The sequence below is a fragment of the Phocoena sinus genome, chromosome 1, assembly GCF_008692025.1.
Source record: "Phocoena sinus isolate mPhoSin1 chromosome 1, mPhoSin1.pri, whole genome shotgun sequence".
Classification (NCBI taxonomy): Eukaryota; Metazoa; Chordata; class Mammalia; order Artiodactyla; family Phocoenidae; genus Phocoena; species Phocoena sinus.
In genome coordinates, this window is record NC_045763.1 from 1,678,340 (window position 1) to 1,696,049 (window position 17,710).

Consider the following 17,710-nt stretch of genomic DNA (forward strand, 5'->3'; position numbering starts at 1 on the left):
GGGCCCTCCATGCTGTAACAGGGGTGAGGACTCCATTCCCGTCGCTGGCTGAGAAATATGTCACACTTTGGAGTCACCACGTTTCACATACCCACTACTGATGGCTGAGAAATATGTCACACTTTGGAGTCACCACGTTTCACGTACCCACTACTGATGGCTGAGAAATATGTCACAGTTTGGACTCACCACGTTTCACACACCCACTACTGATGACTTTAATGTTCCTCGCTCACTGCAATTTGAGTAAAAGCTTCTGTGGCTGGACTCACATTTTCAGGATCTACATTACACGATAAAGCTGGAAGTCAAGTCAAGGAGATGGTTAACACAAAAACCTGGGGGTGGTTACCTCTGGGCTGGTGGGAAGGCGACACAATCAGGGAAAGGGGGCTGCACGGAGAGCCGTGAAGAAAATGGTCACGTGCTCACGCTTCGCCCGGGAGCTGGGGCCAGCGCTCACGTTACACCCTGCAGGTGTAACACACTCATCCATCTGCATGCTCATTTCAAAGCTGAGAAAGCTTTAAGAGCATAAAGCTGTTGAAACATACACACTCCGTCGTGATTTTCAAATAACCGATTTATTGAGATACAATTCACATAGCATGACATCCCCTGTTTTAAAGTGGGCTATCGAGTTCCAGAACATTTTCATCTTCCCGGAGGGAAACCCTGTGCTAAGGAAGCAGTCACCTCCACATCCCTCTCCCCTATCCCTGGCAAACACTGGTCTCTTTTCTGTCTCTATGGATCTGCCCATCCTGGTATTTTCATCTTCCTCATTCATTTCAATGTGATGGCTCTCATCCCAGGTGCTGGGAGACCCACAGGGCCCTCAACTTCTGCTGGGGTCTGAACAAACCCTTCAGGAAGCTTTAATAGTCTTTCAACTCAGAACTTAGGTTTCCAGAACAAAGGCTTGAAATGCAGTCTGTGGTGTTGAATCTGCGGCCACCTTTTAGACCCACTTCTGCTGATCCAGGGAGAAACCTTTCTGATGTCCTGGGCACAGCGGAGAAAAGAGCAATGAGGATACCAGAGCGGCTCTTCTTATTTTGCAAAAAGCACACGCACAAAAGGAGAGTCACTAACTGTTGATTTGATTGGGAAGGCAGCCTTCAGCGAATGACATCATTTGGAGAACATAAATCTTGGTTTGTATGATTTATTTATGTTAAGAAATCCACATATGATGCTGAGTTTTCAATGGCTTTAAGTGATAGTTTTTCCTTTTTAGCGAAAGTTGGAGCGATGATAAACAGCTCCAGCTGTAAAAATTAAAGGCGGAGGTGAAGCCAAGGTGATTATTACACAAAAAATCTAAGTTTGCGGGGGGGGGGGGCACAATTGGCCCTTCTCTACTCTAAAATGAAAATTACCCTCTACCACCATGTGCTATGAACAATTACCTGCTGTTTATTAATTAACCTCTTTTAAAAGTGCCGCATTTCTACTCGAAACTGTTATTCCTCTAATGTGAAAACTGGCTTATTCATGTTTATTAGAACAACTATGTCCCATGCGGTCCGGGCTCAGCGCACAGTTAACTGACACATATATTTTCTCAAGTGACACATTTCATGATTGGAAATTTCTTCCTAGAAGCCCAGATTCTGAGCCTGACTTGCTTGAAATGTTAGCTCCAAACTGGGCACCCGAAGCCACCGGTCTGCACCCCGGGGACGGCCCCAGAAGGGTCCTGGGATGCCACTGGGTGGCAGTCAGCCACTGGCCTGACTCCCCAGCGACAGCTGGACTCTGAGAAAATACCAGCCCCAGTGGCTGAGTCTTTCTGGACACAGTCACTGTCAGGAGCACACGGTGACCCAGAGGCCAGAGCCCCCTCCGGAGCTCACGATCCTGGCACCACCAGGAAAGGTCCCGGATGAAGACCCCTCCCTCCACGGCGGTGTGTCCGTCTGTCCTCCGCAAACCCTGAGGACATCCTGCTGCGTGTCACCTGGAACAGGGATCTGTGTCCAGCAGGTGACTCCCACCGTCCCACCTCTGTGGGAAGTCCTCGCGCCTCTGAGCACCACCCGGGCTCCATCACTCCAGGCCAGGGAACCCCACGGAGAGACCACACGTCTCCCGAGGATGCTTTTTCTGCCACTGTCCCCTGCCTCCGTCATCCCACTGACCCCACCCACCCCAGAGCAAGTGGGCTTCGCTTCTGCAAACCCTGCACCTTGCAGCAGGGGACCTGGGTGGCTTGCTCACTGCTGTGTCGTCCCGGTCCCCTGGCACAGGCTGCTGAATGCAGGGCAGCCCTTTTTGAATCAGGACAGCTGAAGGACAGGGCACTGAGCATCACTGAGCTCCAAGCACACTCCCAGGTGTGGGCCAGGCACTGGGACCCTGGGGGGAGCGGGGGAGGGGAGGGTAAGATGCTCTGGAAGCTGCAGGCCTGCCGGAGGAACGGGCTTCACGTTCGGCCCGCGCCGCGACTGTAGCTCCAGGCGCACCAGCCCTACCAGAGCCTCTGGCCGTACATCGATGAATGAATGAATGAATATTAGGTCCGCACGCAGTCTGAGAGCCTTGGCCTCTCAGGGGGCAGGGGGCGGCCTATGAGAAGCACTGAAGGCAGGTGCCAGGAGACCAGCTGGCCCTCGGACGGCCTCCCCTCTGACCAGACCAAGGTCAAGAGGGTGGGCCTGACTCTGGGAGTGTGTTCAGAGCTGCAGGGCGAGGGGAACCCACGGCTCCCGGGAGCCCCATCCTCAGTCCTGGCCCGATCTGCCCTCTGTGTCCAGCAAGGGAGCCAGCTCAGAGCCCTGGGAGCAGGCCTTGGTTCTGGGAGAGGAGGGGTCAGAGGGTGCAGGGACTCCTGCCATTAGCAGTCCCCTCTCCAAGTGCTCAAGAGCTCCCAGGAGGTGCCAGGCCCCGTCCCTGCAGGCAGCTGTGCCCACAGCACCCCACATCGCACAGCAGGAAATTGGGGTGCCCAGGAGGCCGGTGGGGGGCTGACCCAGAGTCCCAGGTGGAATGGGGAAGGAGCTGGCTCTAAGCTGAGCACCTCCTGCTCCCCCTCGGGGAGCAGGGGAGGCGTCCTGTGTTAGTGAGTGGTGAGGGCAGTGCCCGGGCAATCCCTCTGCTGCCCCCCACCCGGCAAGGCACTCATCATAGCTCCACTGATATCATGGGGGTGTGCCCCATGAGTGAGGGGCTGCTACCCTAGTCCCTCAGTCCTCAAGGAGGACCCCTGACCTGCTTGAGCTGCAGGCGCAGGGCCCTGTGTTAGCATGTCTCTGCCATTCCGGCCACCGTTCCTTCCTCCACCGGGGAGCCTCGTGCAGATTTGAGAGGGAGGACGGGCGAGGGAGCCCCACTGCCCTCGCAGAAGGGAGAGAAGGTGGAGAAGCCCTAGCAGGGGCAGCGGAGCCCTGCTCGCTTCCTAGAGCCCCTGGGTCCTGGGCTTGGGCGCCAGGGGCAGAAGCAGCCAGCCCTGCCCCAGCGGACAGGGATCCCCAACTGATTCCATCAGCTTCCTGTCACTCAGCACAAGAGGTAATTCCCTGCCTGGGGCCGTCCTGGTCTCTTCCGTTTTCTTGCCGGTTCAGAGAGCCGCCGGCGATTACTGGTTTAGTGGCAGGTCAAGGGGACCTGGGGAGGGTGTGTCCACTTGGCGCCCCCTGGCCGCCCCCCCCATCCTCCACTGGTCCTGCCCAGAAGCAGTGGGCAGCCTGGACGGTTTGAACAGGCCTTGCCCTTCCCCGAGCTCCCCTAGCTCCCTATTCCCTCCCTCACCACTAGCTGGGTCACGCCCCAGGGCCCCGCCCAGAAGCCCGACACCCCGCGGCGTGGGGAGGGGCAGGGACGGGGTCAAATTCCCTTCTGCGAGCTCAGCTGGAATCAGGGCTTCTATCGCCTGTCCCCCTCCCCCGGCATCCCCAGCACCCACCCTCTGTGAGGTTTTGGGTGCCCGGTGGTACCACCCCGAGAGTTGGAGCCTGTTGTGTTAAACCTCCCTGCATCCGGGCCCCAAAGGAAACTGAGAGAACCGCCCAGGGCGAGGGAAACCCTGTCCAGGGACAGGGCGGAGACTGGAGACGCTTGGGCGCCGAGAGGGACCCTGGCACCTCCGCCACCGCTCCGGGGAAAGGGGAGTTCTGGGGTGGGGGCGGGGGGAGAAAAGGGGGAGGGCAGCGATCGCTCAAGAGCAACCCTGGGCCCCTTCCAGTCTGAGCACGACCTCTGAGCCCCAAAAGGTGGGCAGCGCTGGGCCCCGCCGGGCGTTTTCCATCCTCCGCTCTCCCTGCCAATCCCACAACAACCCTGGGAGGGGCGCAGGAGTATTTTGCCCCATTGCACAGATGGGGAAACTGAGGCGTGAAGAAATCCTCCTCCACGGTTACGTCGGGAGGATGCGGCAGGACCAAAGGCGAAATTTGGTTTACAGACTAACGGGGTCGCGGTGCAGCGGCAGGGACCAAGGTTCAGAGGACGCAGAGGAGAGGGCTTGGCAAACCGAGGTGTGGATGGGGGAGTCTGCTCGGCTCTGAGGCGTCTGGGGACGCGGAGGGCGGGCTCCCACCCAGAGGATCCCGGGACTCGGACGCCCGGAAAGCGACGCGGCTCTCCGTTTTCGTTGTTGCCAGGGCCCTGCCTGCGCGCAGCCGGAACCTGGAGCAGAAGGCGGCGGCCGCGTCTACGCGGGCAGCGTTCCGTAGCGACCGCAGTGCCACCTCTGCGGGGCGGAGCTCTGCCCGCGCCGCAGGGCCAGGGCACTGAGGGGAACGAAGCTGCTTCCCGCGTGTGCGGGCGGGCGGCCGGGGGTGCGGGCGGCGCGAGGGTCCTCTCTCCAGGCGGCGCGGGGTGAACACGAGGCTCAGGACCCGCGCAAACTGGACGACGGAATTCTTAAGCGAGTTTTGAAAAGTTCTGGCATGGAGAGGGGAAGCGTGGGAAACCGATTCCGTTTATTGGGCTCGGCGGCCGAGGCCGGAGCCGGAGCCCGCGCGGTTGCTGGAGCCCGGGGACTTAGCCCTCTGAGTCCCGCCCGCTTTGCGCGCTGCGGGGGGAACGAGTCGCCAGGGACTTTCTGCACTTCTTGGGGTGCTGGTTTGGGCCGAGATACTGGAGTCAACTCCCACCTGGCTCAAACGAGGGAGTTCAAGCCCACAGCCTCCATCTCTTAAATTAAAAAAAAAAAGAAAACAAAACTCCTGATCACATCCCGCCAAAGCACGTGGCAGACCCCAGGTGCCCCTTAGGGGCACCTGCGCTCCTGCAAGATGGTGGCCTGAGCCAGGACTCCAAGATCCCCGCAGAGGAATCACCGGAGCCCTCCCAAGAGGCTGCCTGTCTACAAGAGAGAGCGTCCTCCTGCCTCAGAAGGAAGTAGGCTTCTAAACATCTGGGGTTTGTTCGAAATCAGCTACATGGCTCACATTCCTGGGAAGTCTTGGTTGGGAGCGTCCCCAACCCTCTCTGCGACCCACTCCAGAACCAGGGACTGGGTGTGGGTGCCGGGAGGCCTCCGCTCTGAGCCGCCACATAGCTTCTGGACTCGCTGGCCAGAAATCAGGTCCTGTGTGCTTCTGGCCTCTAAACTTACCTGGGCCACAGCGAGCGTCTCTGGGCCTGGCGTAGGAAGAGGGGCAAAAGGAGGTCTGAAATATTAACCCCAGGGTCCAGGGAGGCTCCTGTGGTCCCAGTCTGGGGCTGAGATGCGGTGCTGGGGCAGCACCCACCATGGGGCCAGTGTGGAGGCCCGGCTGGGGAGGAAAGGGCTCTGTGGGTTGCCTGTGCCCCCCACCCCATGCTGGACCAAACACTCTTCACCCCAGGCTGGAAGCCCTCTGCATTCAGTCCCCGACTGGGTCCCCTGCTGGCCACAGAGACCATTTCCGCTTTCTTCTGTGTGCAGTGGGAACCATACTGCTTGTCCCCAAGCATCCCGCGTGGTCTCCTTCTGCTGCTCAAATGGGAGCCATTTCCACCTAGTGCACAGCAGAATCTGCCCAGAGAGGGAGACCCCCATCTTGGCCTGACTCAGTGGCCCTAGGTCGGGGGTGGGGTGAGGACCGGTGGTTTGGACACCTCCCGGGGCAATTCCGGATCTCCTGAGAGGCGTCCCCGTGTAAACGAACGGAGCCTGCCTTTATTCTCTCAGCTACTCTTTTCTGAGCAGAAACTGGAGGGTGAACAGAACTTGACCGTCATCCGATGGAGCCAGGAGACTGAGGGCCTGGAGCCCATGGGCGAATTCAGTGAACACAGAGGGGAACGTGGAGGAAAGCAGCGGGAACCTAGCAGGGTCAGTGCGTCTGGCCCGTTGGCTGCCTGTTCCCACCCCGCAGCCACAGTCTGCAGAGGGGCTCCCTGGGCCTGAGGTCCTGGGCTGGGCCGCTGGACGGCTCTGACTCTGCACCTCCAGGCCCACAGATCTCACGACGTGGACCTCCTCTCCACAGGCACGGCCCCTTCCGGTTGGCATGGGGCCCCCTCCTGGCCGAGCAAAGGGACCCTCTAGCCCCGCAGTGTGGACACTGGGAGTGTACTATACCCCAGTGTGGTTTATTACAAATGGGCTTCTTGGGAACCCTGGGGCCCACAACGAGGCTTACGATAGCCCTGCAGGACCAACTTCACCTGCTCTCTCCCAAGCCCAGCCTTTTCCCAAAGGAGTTCATCTGGTCTTGGGTCTCCAGCTGCACCTCCCTGCTTGCTGGTGAGGCTGGGAGTGTGCTGAGCTCTGGCCGGAAGCAGGATTCTAGGTTGCGGGAGAAGTTGGTGGTAAAAGTCCCCCCTCCCGTCCCCTAGACCGCAGCATTGAAGTTTGTTCCCAAACTCCATAGGGTGTAGAGCACATCACTGTGGTCGACCCACACGTCACCAGCCTTGGACAGTCTGGCAGGGACAGAAGCCCCTGATGAGGGCGCCAGGAACGGGGTGGGCGGCACTTGTGTATTCCCACCCCAGTGCGGAGTCCCCAGGTCCCAGCTCTGGGCCGGCCACAAGAATTCCCCAAAGCTTAGCTCAGTTTGAAAACAGCCTTTAAACCTTTTAGTACCATTGAAATGAAAACTGCCTTATTCTGGCTGAGCACGCTCCCTGGCCCAACCTGTTTCCCCGAGTCCCTTAATGTCAGCGGTGGGGCAGGACACAGAGCTGGGCGCCCCGGAGGACCTGCCTCTGATTTTCCCTGCTCCACCCTTTTGCTCCTCAGGACTCTCCCTGGGGCCTGACCTGCTCCCCGTCAGGTCTAAGTCTCACCACGCGGGGGCAGGGCCTGGCCAGGCCGGGACCCAAACTTGGCCAGGGCCATGGCCTTGGGGACGCCGGCCCGGGCTTCTCAAGCTGATGTGGCTGACTCGAGAGAGCACCCTGGGGCTGTCGGCACCTCGGCCGTCTCCCTTGATCACTAGCTTACCCCTCCCCAGGCAGGCTCTGAGCTGTAGTTCTCCCCACCCTCCAGGGCCCTAGGGGACACGGGCAAGAGACAGCACAGCCGGGCCCTCTCCCCGGACGCCTGCCCGCCTCTCCCGGGCCCCGGCAAGGGTGCAGTCCCAGAGTCCGGAGGCTGCTCCATAATTTCAATCACCTCATGAGCTGAGGGAGCACAGAGAGGGCCTGAGTGAGCTGCGGCACCCCCAGAAGAGGCTGGGCCTTCCTGACCTCGGGTCCTGCTGGCTGCCACCCGGGTGGGAGAAGCAGTGCTAAGCTGGGGGTGGGGTGCGGAAGGGACTCCCTCTCTCTGTAGGTGGGAGGGCTTCACAAGAGCCACTGGATTCCCCCCAGGCCTCACCCCTAACCTGGCTGGGAGAATCTGGGGTGCCGAGGCGGGAGGGAGACCCTGTGTCTGTGCTCTTCTGGCCCCCCGCTGGAGCCTGCCGTGGCTGGGCAAGGGAGACAGCTCCAGAGCGGGGGGCTCCAGCTCCCTTCCTGCCTGTCCCAGCGACCCCCCCACACACACACCCTGGGCTTGAGAGGGCTCTGAGCCCACGAGGACTCGCAGCCATGCCCTAGCCCCCCCGTGGGGACTCTCCTCCAAGCCCCGGGGGCCTGGCAACAAGGCCCAGGGACCCTCTGAGCCTGGGGGTTCTCTGCCCAGTCCCTGAGGAAACATGGTCAGGGCTCGGGAGGCGGCGAGCCACAGGCCCTTGGAGGGCCTGCGGGCCAGGGGACTGAGCTGACGGTGAATTCGGGCCGCCACCGCAGGCAACACTCACCAAGGGCCGGAAACAACAGAGGCGGCGGTCAGTGGGCATCCCGGCCGGGCAGAGAGCGCCTTCTCCGTCCGGGTCGGCAAGTGAGCGGGCTCAAGCCCGGACACACACACACACACCCCCCAGCAGTGGGGGCTCCGTCGGGGTTCGAATCCTGGCAGGGAAGCGGCTGAGGCCGGCCGAGAGGCCAGGGTGGAAGGCTCAGCGTGCTGCCGCCGCTGGCTTTTGACAAGCCCGGCTCCGTCGGGCTTTCCTCTGGGGTAGCGTGGGCCATGCGCCCCTCGGCATCGGGGCGCCTCTGCTAGGACCCCGGGGTTTCGGGGGCAGCTCCTTGGACATTACCAGTTCACGTCTTTTATGGCGAGGACGCGGGGTTCCCAATGTAGGTCCCAGCAGAGGCGCCACTGGTCTCACTGCACAACAAAGGGGAGGGGCACGGCCCGGAGCCCACCCAGGGCGGCAGAGACCCCGCACCGCGCACACGACCCCTCCCCGGCTCAGGGAGACTCTCTGGCAGATGCAAGTCCCGCGGCCTGGCAGAACCCTGGTACTTGAAAGAGCGCGGGGGTCAGCGCCTCCGATTCCTTCCAATTCCTTCTCGAATCCCAGACATACTCGAGTGAGCAGTTCTCAGCGTCCCCTCCAGGCCCCTGGGCCCGGAACACGCTGCCTGCGCCCAGCCTGCCCCTCCGCCGCCGCCCCTCCGAATTTGAGGGCTGTGGGGCAGAAGGAACGCCCAGTCGGCTCCCGCCCGCACTCCGGCACCTGCTCCTTCGCCGGCTCTCCCGCCCGAGACGCACCTGGGCCGCGCGAGGCCAGGGGGACGTGTCCCCAGAGGCTCCGGTCGCTCGAGGTGGCCCAGCTCGGGCGCTCGCGCCGCTGGGTACTCACCTGGGGCCGCGGAGGCAGGAGAGAGCGGGCCCGCCCGAGGCGGCGAGGTGCAGGGCGCCCGGCGCTGGGACGGCTGCCCCGGCGCCGCCTCCCCAGTGCCCGGCGCGCTGCTCCCTGCGGCTCCGTGCGGGACCGAGGGCAGCGGGTCCGAGTCCCGCCCGCCGGCCCAGGCAGTGGTGGAGCGCGGAGCTGGCGGCGCTGCCGCTGTTGTTTTTGAGCCGCGGAGCCCGAAGCTAGAGAGGTTGGGTGGGGGCGAAGGGGTGGGGGCGGGGTGGGGGCGGGGGCGGGGGCCGGGGAGGCCCGAGGGGGGCGGCGGGGCCCGAAGGGGGCTTCGAAGGAGCCGGGTTCGGGCGATCGCGGGCCAGGGGCAGGGGCGGAGGGGAGAGCCAGCAGGAAAGCGGGCTGGGGCGACGGTGAACGCAAAGCTTTTTAATTAGTAATAAAATGCAATAAGACGAAGCAAAACCAGCCAGACCCGCGTCCGAACTGTCGGCGCGTTTGCCCCCATATCCAAGGAAGTCTCGAGGACAAACGCCGCCGCCACTCCATCTTCGGCCCCAGCTGGGGCGGGAGCAGCAGCGCGACGCGACTCAGGGGCGGGGGGGGGGGGGGGGGGGGGGGGGCGAATAGTCACCTCGCCTCCGGGGCCACCTGGGTCCTTTTAAAGTGTCCGGGGTGCGGGCCCCGGGCGGGAGCGCCGAGCACGGAATGTTTTCTTAAAGGGCCAGTTCCGAGCTGCGCTGAAAGGGGAGGGGGAGGGAGGGGAGGGAGGGGGAGGAGGGGGGAGGGAGGGGGGGGAGAGATAAGTGAGGTGAAGACCAGGAAGGCCGAGGAGAGCCCCCCAATCCCGCGCCGAGGCGGCGGCGGCGGCGGCGGCGCGACGATGAGGATGATGAATACATCGCAAAGTTTTTCTGGCCCCGGCGAGGGGTGTCAGATTGAGTGCTCTGTGCGCATGTGCGAAGGTGTCCAAACTGACAATGCTGGGGAGATGAAGATAGTGTGTAGCTGCTTCTGGACTCAAGGAGGAGGAGAGAGATTCCGCGAGCCGACACCATGCGATCCAAGGCGAGGGCGAGGAAGCTAGCCAAAAGTAAGTCTCCCGCGCTCGGCCGCGCCGTGCCGCCGGGCCCGGGCCGCGGGGCCGGGGCGCCCGGGCCAGGGGTGCGCGTCGGGGCGCGGCCGGCGCGCCTCAGGCTCTCGGCCCCCGGATCGGCCGCGCGGCCCGGGGGCTGCTCCGCCTCCCGCGCTCCGGGGCGGCCGGGCTCGGCGCGGAGGCTCGGGGCGCCCGGGCCGCGCGCTCCCCGAAGGCGCCGGCCCCCTCCTCGCCGAACCCCCTCCCCCCCCCCAGTGTCAAGCGCTCGGGCCCGGGAACCCGAGGCGCGCGGTGGGGGCCGGGGAGGGGGGCGGAGGGGGAGGGCTGGGGGTGGAGGGGAGCGAAAAGCGAAAGTTAGCGAAAAGTTGACGAAAGGGGAGAGCAACTTTTTCCTCCTCGCTCGCTCTCTCCCTCTCTCTCCGAGTGGCTCTCAGTCCTGGTCAAATCATATTCCGGGCTTTTGAAATAGTGGGCGCTAGAGCACCGCCTTTGGCGTCCGCCAGCCGGGCGCAGAGGAGGGAGACCCCGAGCCGGGGAGGGGGCGCAGGAGGGGGCGCGGGCCGGCGCCCACCCGGTTCCTCGGGCGCAAGGGCAGGGGTGGCGACGGCAGGACAGCCACAGCCACTGGGGGAGCAAAATGGAGGCGTTTTCCTGGGCTTGGAACTATGGTCGTGAAGTTTATTCCCAACTGGTGCCCCGCGCGGCGGCGGGCGCTCCTGCGCGACTCCGGCAGCCCGCGCGGCCGCCCCGGCGCCGGTGCTCCCGGCAGGAGAGTTCCCACTGGGCCGCCTTCCTCCCCGCCGCCGCCGCCGCCGCCGACCTCGGCCCCGCTCGGACCCTCCCGCGCCCGCTCGCCTGGCACCGCCCCGAGGCCCGGCGGGGACAGAGCTGCCCCCGGCGAGACTGCCCGGTCCCCGGTCTTACTTTCTCTTTCGCTCCGTCTCGGGCCGAGCCCAGGGCTCCGCGCGCGCAGCCCGCCGCCAGCCCGGTCCTCGCCGCCGGCCTGGTGCGCTCGCCGCCCGCCCCACAGCCCGCCGCCGCGCCCGGGGCCATCCGCGCGCCCTCCGCGCCCCGGCCGCCGGCGCCATCCGGTGCCAGGCCCGCGGGCCCGGGGCTGCGGTCCGAGAGGCGGGCAGGTGGGGGCGGCGGCGCCGCGGCCCGGCGAGCGCGGCTCCCGAAGCCCGGCCGCGGCCCGGCTGCAGCGAAGCGGCGAGCGCCGTCCCGAGCGTTCTCGGCTCCTCCAGCTCTCGCCGCCCCCTCCTCCGCGGCCGCCCGCCCACCCGCAGAAGGGGCGCCCGGCCTGCTCCCCTGGGGAATCCCTGCCGGACCACCAGGCCGATCGGTCCGGTCCTCCTGGGCCCGACCCTGCCCGTCCGGGCCTCGCAGCACGCAGGGCCGAGCCCCCAAGCGTGAGCCCGGGGGGCGCGAAGCTCGCGGCACTTTTCCGAAGAAGTCCTACCCTCTCGGTTCGGTGCTCGGCAGAGGCTCAGCCGCACCGCCCCCTCCCCCAGAGCCGTAGGCCTCGCGTCGGGCCCGCGGGGGAAAAGCAGCTCCCAGCTTCCGCAGGACGACCCTGGACTCCGCCCGCAGCCGCTCGGGGCCCCTCGTTGAAGCGCCCATTTCCAGCCGGTCTCCTCTGCCCAGGGCTCGTGGCTTCGGCCTCCCCGGCCTCCCGTGACCTCTGGCCCCTCTTGGTGCGAACAAGGCCCCGCGTTCGGTGGTTTGCGCGCGTGCTCTCTGCCCGCCGGCGGGCGCGCGGAGTATGCGTGTTCGTGTGCGTGTCAGGGTCTGTTTGTGCACCGCGGATCTCCTCAGTGTCTCGGCTCCCCGGCGGCAGGCCGCCCGGGTCAGGCCCTCCCGAGGAAGGGCCCGAAGCTGGAGCGAGAAAGTGGAAAGCGGCCGAATTCTCAACCGGGCCTTCGCTGCAAGCGAGAGGCCGGCTCAGGGTGCTCGGCGCGGCCGCGGAAACTTGCGAGCGTCCCACGCCCGCCGGCTGCCCGTCTGGCCCTCAGCTCTCTGTGTACTCCACGCCGGCCAGGTGGGGAAGGTTCCCGGCCAGGCTCTGCCTAGGGCCTTAGAATGGGTGCCTGGCAGCGACCTGTAGCCCGGCTCAGAGGCGGGAGAACTGGACCCAAGGGTAGGGCAGAGCACAGGGTTTCTTTTCCTGGGAGTCCTTACTGAGAAAAAGCCGGCGCGGAGCAGGGCTGTCAGGCCCAGACCCAGCTGGAGCCACGCTGGAGTGAGCTGTGGGAACCCCTCCCGCCTGTGCTCCACAGCCAGGACAGCTGGCCCCAGCCCTCCCCAAAAAGGTGGCCCAGGCAGGCACGGGACCTCGCTGCCTGCCCGACACAGATCACTGGATCCACTGAGAAATTTCATTTCTTTGGACAATATTTTAAGCAGATGTGGGCGTCCCGAGGGACCTGACTCCATTACCTGAATCCGAGGCAGTGGGGCAGACCCAGTGCCACCAACAGAACCTCTCCCTCCAAGCCACATCCCGGCCAGGGTCAGGGGGCTGGGAGCAGGGAAGAGGTCATGGTCCCGAGGCCAGTGTGCAGGACTAGGTTGTGCCTGCAGCCGTGTACCAGGCATGGAAGGACAGCCAGGTCGGGGCTGGGGTGTGACCCTCCCCATCCAGAGCTTGGGGGGCTGCCCTAGAGGGTGCATCTGAGGCTCTGATTTTGTTTGTGTTTCCCCAGGACCCTGCTCCAGGGGGTCTCTCCCGCTGGGTCTGCGTGCTGGCTGAGTTGGTAGCAACTTTGGGGCCCACACTGGGGGCTGTGAGTTGAGCTTGTAAGGTCAGAGGACACTGGGGCACTCAGGCCAGGGCTACAGGTCAGCTGCTGGGAAACCCTCCATCTCAAGCTGAGACTGGGAAGCCTGAGCGGGGTGAGGACAGGTCGGGGCCAGGGTCCCCTCATACACGGCTAGGCTTTGCTGGCCGGTGGGGAAATGGGACCGTCCCTGCCCACACTTAAAAATGAAATGCCACACAAAAGCTTCGTGTTTCTGCCGCTGTTGGGAGCCAGGTGGGCAGGTAGGGACCTAGTGGGAGGAAGGATGTGCCCCCGAAACAGCATCCAGCCAGGGCCCTCATGGAAGTGCCTGTGAGGCCTGATCCCCGTGGAGGTGACAGACCCCCGAGTCCGAGACTGCATATTTCAGGCCTGGGCAGAGTCTCCTCCAGACAGCTGCTGACTGCCACCTCGCCCCTGGGGTGTGGGTGAGGGCACTGCCTCTGCAGGATGAAGGCTCTGTGCGCCTCCTTGGAGACTGATGTGTGTGACAGGGTGGGGGGAGCCTGGCTGTAGGCTGGGCTGCCAGCCGGTTCCTTCTCCCCAGCAGAAACAGGCCAGGCTGCAGCTCCGCTGGGCCCAGCCTTCTCCCACCCTCGGGGGTGGGGGAGGGCGGAGGCCTGCCTCTTCCACTCGTCCTCTCCCAGGAGCCGGACAGCAGCCTCCCATCTGGACGCCTGGTAGGGCAGCAGCGCCAGGAAATGTCCAGCGGGAGTCTGGCGGCTTACCCCGCTTCGGGCGAAAACGCGGAGGCTGCGGTGGAGGGGCGGGGTGCGGGGCTGGCGGCCAAGGCCAGGTGCCCTGCGGCGATGCGCTGATGGCCCGAAGGCTCTGGCTTGGGGGGGGGGGGCCCGCGGGCGTGCCAGGGTGCCGAGGCCCCGCTGGAGGGGGGATCCCTGTTCGTGGAGTGACCTCCCGACGGGCTCCCTGGGGGAAGGGCACCCGCTCTGCCCTGGGGTCCCCAGTCACCCTGCGCCGCTCAGGGCCGCCCCGCTGCTCCCGTTGGCTGCTGTCGTGGTGCAGGTGCGGGCCGGTCCTCCTCCACCCTCCCCGCCCGCGGCCTCCTACGCACCGGGCGTCTCCCTTCTGGGCAGAGCTCAGGGCAGGGGACCCAGTCCCCCGTTTCTGTTGAGAGGCCTGGTGCGGGCGGAGAGGCCGGCCCGGGGGTCCCATCAACCAACCCCTGGGGGAGGCGCGCCAGCTCGCTGGGCCGCCGCCGTGGGCGCGATTAGCCCCCTGTTTTATTCAATTAGGAGGCAATTAGGGATCCTTGGGGGCTGGGCTGGTAATTAAGGTGACCTATAATTAGAGTTTCAACAAAAATTGTCCAGGATTAAAAATCTTGTGAATAATTTCGTTTAAAAATTTCAAATAGCGTTAAATACAATTTATCAGGTTTTGAATCAAACCCGTGTAACAAGTCTTGGACGCTGCAGCTCACGTAGCCGGCGCAGGAGGACTCTAGGAACAGCCTGGGCACCGTCCCCGCGCGCGCGGGCAAGAAACTTCTCGAGGTGGAGGGAGCCGGCCCGGCCTAGCTGCGGGCGCGGACTCAGGCTGCCCGGGGCTCCAGACGCGCCGGGCCGGGCCGGGGGTCCCCAGGCTGAGCGGATGGTCGCCGCGGCCCGAGGTTTTCTGCGCACAAAGTCGCGGCAACTACGGCGCGGCGCGAGGAGCGCCCGCGTCCACACCGCGCAGCGGGTCGGTGGCGGTGGCCTCTCCGAGCCCCTGGTCTCAGCCCAGACCTCCTCCTCCAGGACCGCAGTCTGGGCCCAGGAGTGCCCGCCTCCCTGGGTTTCCTGGAACGAGGAGGGCGGGCTCCTCACCCCTCCCGACTGCTGACCCTCGCTCAGACTCCGCGGGCTGCAGGCCGTGTGCGGTTCCAAGTCGCTTCGCGGACCTGGGCCGGGAGAGATGCGGCAGCGGGCCCGGAAGGCTGGGTCTAAGTCGGGCCGGTGCGGGAAAACCGAGGCGGGGGTGGGCGTTCGGCTTCCCAGGAACGAGCCCTGCCTTTCGCCGAACTTGCCGGTGGGGTCCGTGCACTCTGGCACGCACCTGCGGGGAGGCCCGAGCGGGCTGCAGCCTGAGCCGCCGCCCATGTTTCCGTGCCGCTGCAGCCTCCGGGCGACGGTCCCGTAAAGGTGTTCACGGTCCGCTTGGGAGGCATGACCCACCCCGTTCACTGACCCTGAGGAGGACAAAGCGTGGCTAGCCGGCGCCACTTTTCTGGGTAAGAAACCCAGGGCACAGAGAGGTCAAATAACCCGACAGGATCACACAGCAAGTTAATGGTGAAACTGAATGTTCCTTGAAGCCCTCCGGGGTTTCTTATTTAGCGCCCCGCCCCCCACCAGGGCACTGCAGGCTGCAGTTAATTCCGAGGATTTTATTTTATTTTACTTTTTTTAATGTGTCAGGTTTTAAGCATTTTCCCGGGGCCAACGGTCAGCTTGTAACAGGTCTGTTCTTAAAAAGCAAGTAAGACATCCATGTGCTCACAGCTTGTGAATGCAACTGGGTGCCTCGTGCACTCGCCTGCTTCAGACTGGTTTCTTTCTCCGCCCGGGACTGGACTTTTCCACTCTGCTCTCCCCACGCAGGCTGGGCAGAGGCCTTGCTAGGGTCTCCAGCCCCTGGCTCTGGGTGTCCTCTCCCAAGGACAGGTGCAGGAGAGCTGGAGTGTTGACCAGGGGTTGGCCTCGTCTGCACCCCACTTACTGCCTTTCCCTTGAGCCAACACCGGAGGTGTAGGACCTGCTGGCTCCCCCCTCGCGCCCCCACCCCCACCCCCACCGCAAATCTGGAGGGAAATAATCCTCCCCCCTCCCCCCCCCCCCCCCCCCCCCCCCCCCCGGCAATCGGGGAGAGGAGGAACTGTGGCCGTGGACCTGACCCGCAGGGCGGAGGAGCCGGTGGCTGCAATTTCAGGTCCAGCCCGGAATCGGTCGCTGTTCCTCAAGTCTGGGCACCTCACAAGCTCCAGCCAGGGCCACGGTGGCCGTTCCAGGCCGGACAGTGCTCCCAAGCTCCCAGGGCAAGGGGGGGGGGTGGCCTCTTCTGCTCTGACCACTCTCCTCTCTCCGGCTTTCACCAATCCTCCTCCGTCTGAAGGCGCTCTGGCCAAGCCGGCGGCCTCTCCCTGGACTCCAGGGAACAATGCCCTGGGGCCGCAGATAGGAGTGTGCTGGCCCGAGATACATATTTGTTTAATAGTTAACATTCTGCGGGGGAAAAAAAAGGAAGAAAGTCAGATTCTGGTGAAGGCTTTGCTTATTTTATATCCACCATAACTATTTCTGTCCATGAAAATTGGCTTAATTATATCAATGGAATGTTTCTCTTTCAATTCTGTGTGCAATTAGTCCATCTTGCCTTCTGCAATTTATTTTAATAAAAAAATAAACCAGTGGTGTGTTCAGTTCCTCGTCCCCTGGGGACAAATGCGATTGGTGTGTTTAATTTCATTAACTACAATGCGGCCTACTGGAAAAATGTATAAAATCAGCTTTCTACAGCTTAAACACTGGCATTTGAAACAAATCATTATTGCATTAGCTGTCACACTGGTAATTCTAGAATCTAAGGAAAAAAATATATTATGGCTGTTTTTATAACCCTTTGCAAATGCACTGTTAAAATAATTTATAATCATTTTAAAACATGGCTGGGTCCTGGTGAATATTTTATCTCCTCCAAATAAGGCTCCACATTACCCCGTGCACATTTTCCATCTGACGCGTGTGCCGTTCTCAACCCCAAACACGCATCTTTCAGGGTGGAGACGGTGGAGCCTATATTTAAACAAATCTGACGAGTGCCGGGTCCCTTTTTCATCCTGGCCTGACCCTGCCCTTGAGGTGGAATGGTTGACGCAGCAAGAGGCTCATCTAAAATTCGCCTCGGGGCAGAGGGGACCCCAAGATGCTGCAGAGCCCTTAGTGTACCCAGCCTTCCCCTCCGGGCCCCCCAGGTGGGAGGAGAGGCCCACAAACAGGCTTTACAGGCACGGGAGCAAAGCCACTCCGTGGACGGTGTTCCCAGGCTCAAACTTGGGGAAGTGCTCTGCTCATCTCCGAAGAGATAACCAGTCACCCTGAACACCCACTTTCTGAACCTGACGTGAGGATTCTGCAAAATGAACTCGGTTAGGAAATTCACCAGACTTGTGCCGCTTCTCAGCAGGTCACAAATTTCCAGGAAGGTGTGTGCCTTTGGTCTGCACCCCATCCAGCATGGGGTGCATTAGGGGGGTGATCCCCAGTGTGTGCGTGTTGGGAGCCGAGTTGCCCAACGCAAGTCCTGGCCCAGCCTGAGCTGCTCTGCAGTTATGAGGCCGGTGATGGAGGATGCTTGCTCCTCCCTCCCGCAGGTATGTGGCTGGAAATGCTTAGATGCGTCTGTGGGGGAGGATGTGGGCATAGTGCAGGGCTCCTCTGACCAGCCGCCTCCTGGTTCTGAGATGCTTTTCGAGGAGACCTGAGTCGTGCTCCAAAGCCTCTGCTTCCCCAGCATGGGGGTGGGGAGGGGCGGGACACACCGGCTCAGCCCGCGTGCCCACTGTCACTGTCCCTGTGCTGGCGCCGTGGGCTTCCTCTGGGGTCCTGTCTCCCTCCCAGCCCCAGGCAATGCCAAGGGGAATTAACAGGAAGGAAAGACCCCAGGCGGCTCGGTTTGAAGCCAGGCACCAGGGCTGCTGTCCCGCTGATGTGGGAGGAGACGGGTTCCCGGGACGCATGCAGGGGTTTCCT

The 17,710-nt window shown here is 63.2% G+C and overlaps 1 protein-coding gene and 1 long non-coding RNA gene across 4 annotated transcripts in view; one reads left to right on the forward strand and one right to left on the reverse strand.

The window, feature by feature from the left end:
* Positions 1-562: 562 nt before the first annotated feature.
* On the reverse strand, positions 563-9,157 carry LOC116747538. Its single transcript, XR_004348068.1, has 2 exons — positions 9,069-9,157; positions 563-1,271 (listed from the first exon to the last, which is right to left on the reverse strand). It is a non-coding gene; the product is annotated as an uncharacterized LOC116747538 (long non-coding RNA).
* A 738-nt stretch (positions 9,158-9,895) lies between these two features.
* The window catches only part of PRDM16 (PR/SET domain 16), a 322,257-nt gene continuing 314,442 nt past the window's right edge, over positions 9,896-17,710 (forward strand). For all 3 annotated transcript variants that reach the window (XM_032610296.1, XM_032610303.1, XM_032610312.1), the window contains exon 1: positions 9,896-10,161. In XM_032610296.1, the coding sequence (XP_032466187.1) occupies positions 10,125-10,161 (37 nt within the window). In that variant the 5' untranslated portion in view covers positions 9,896-10,124. The remainder of the gene's footprint in view (positions 10,162-17,710) is intronic.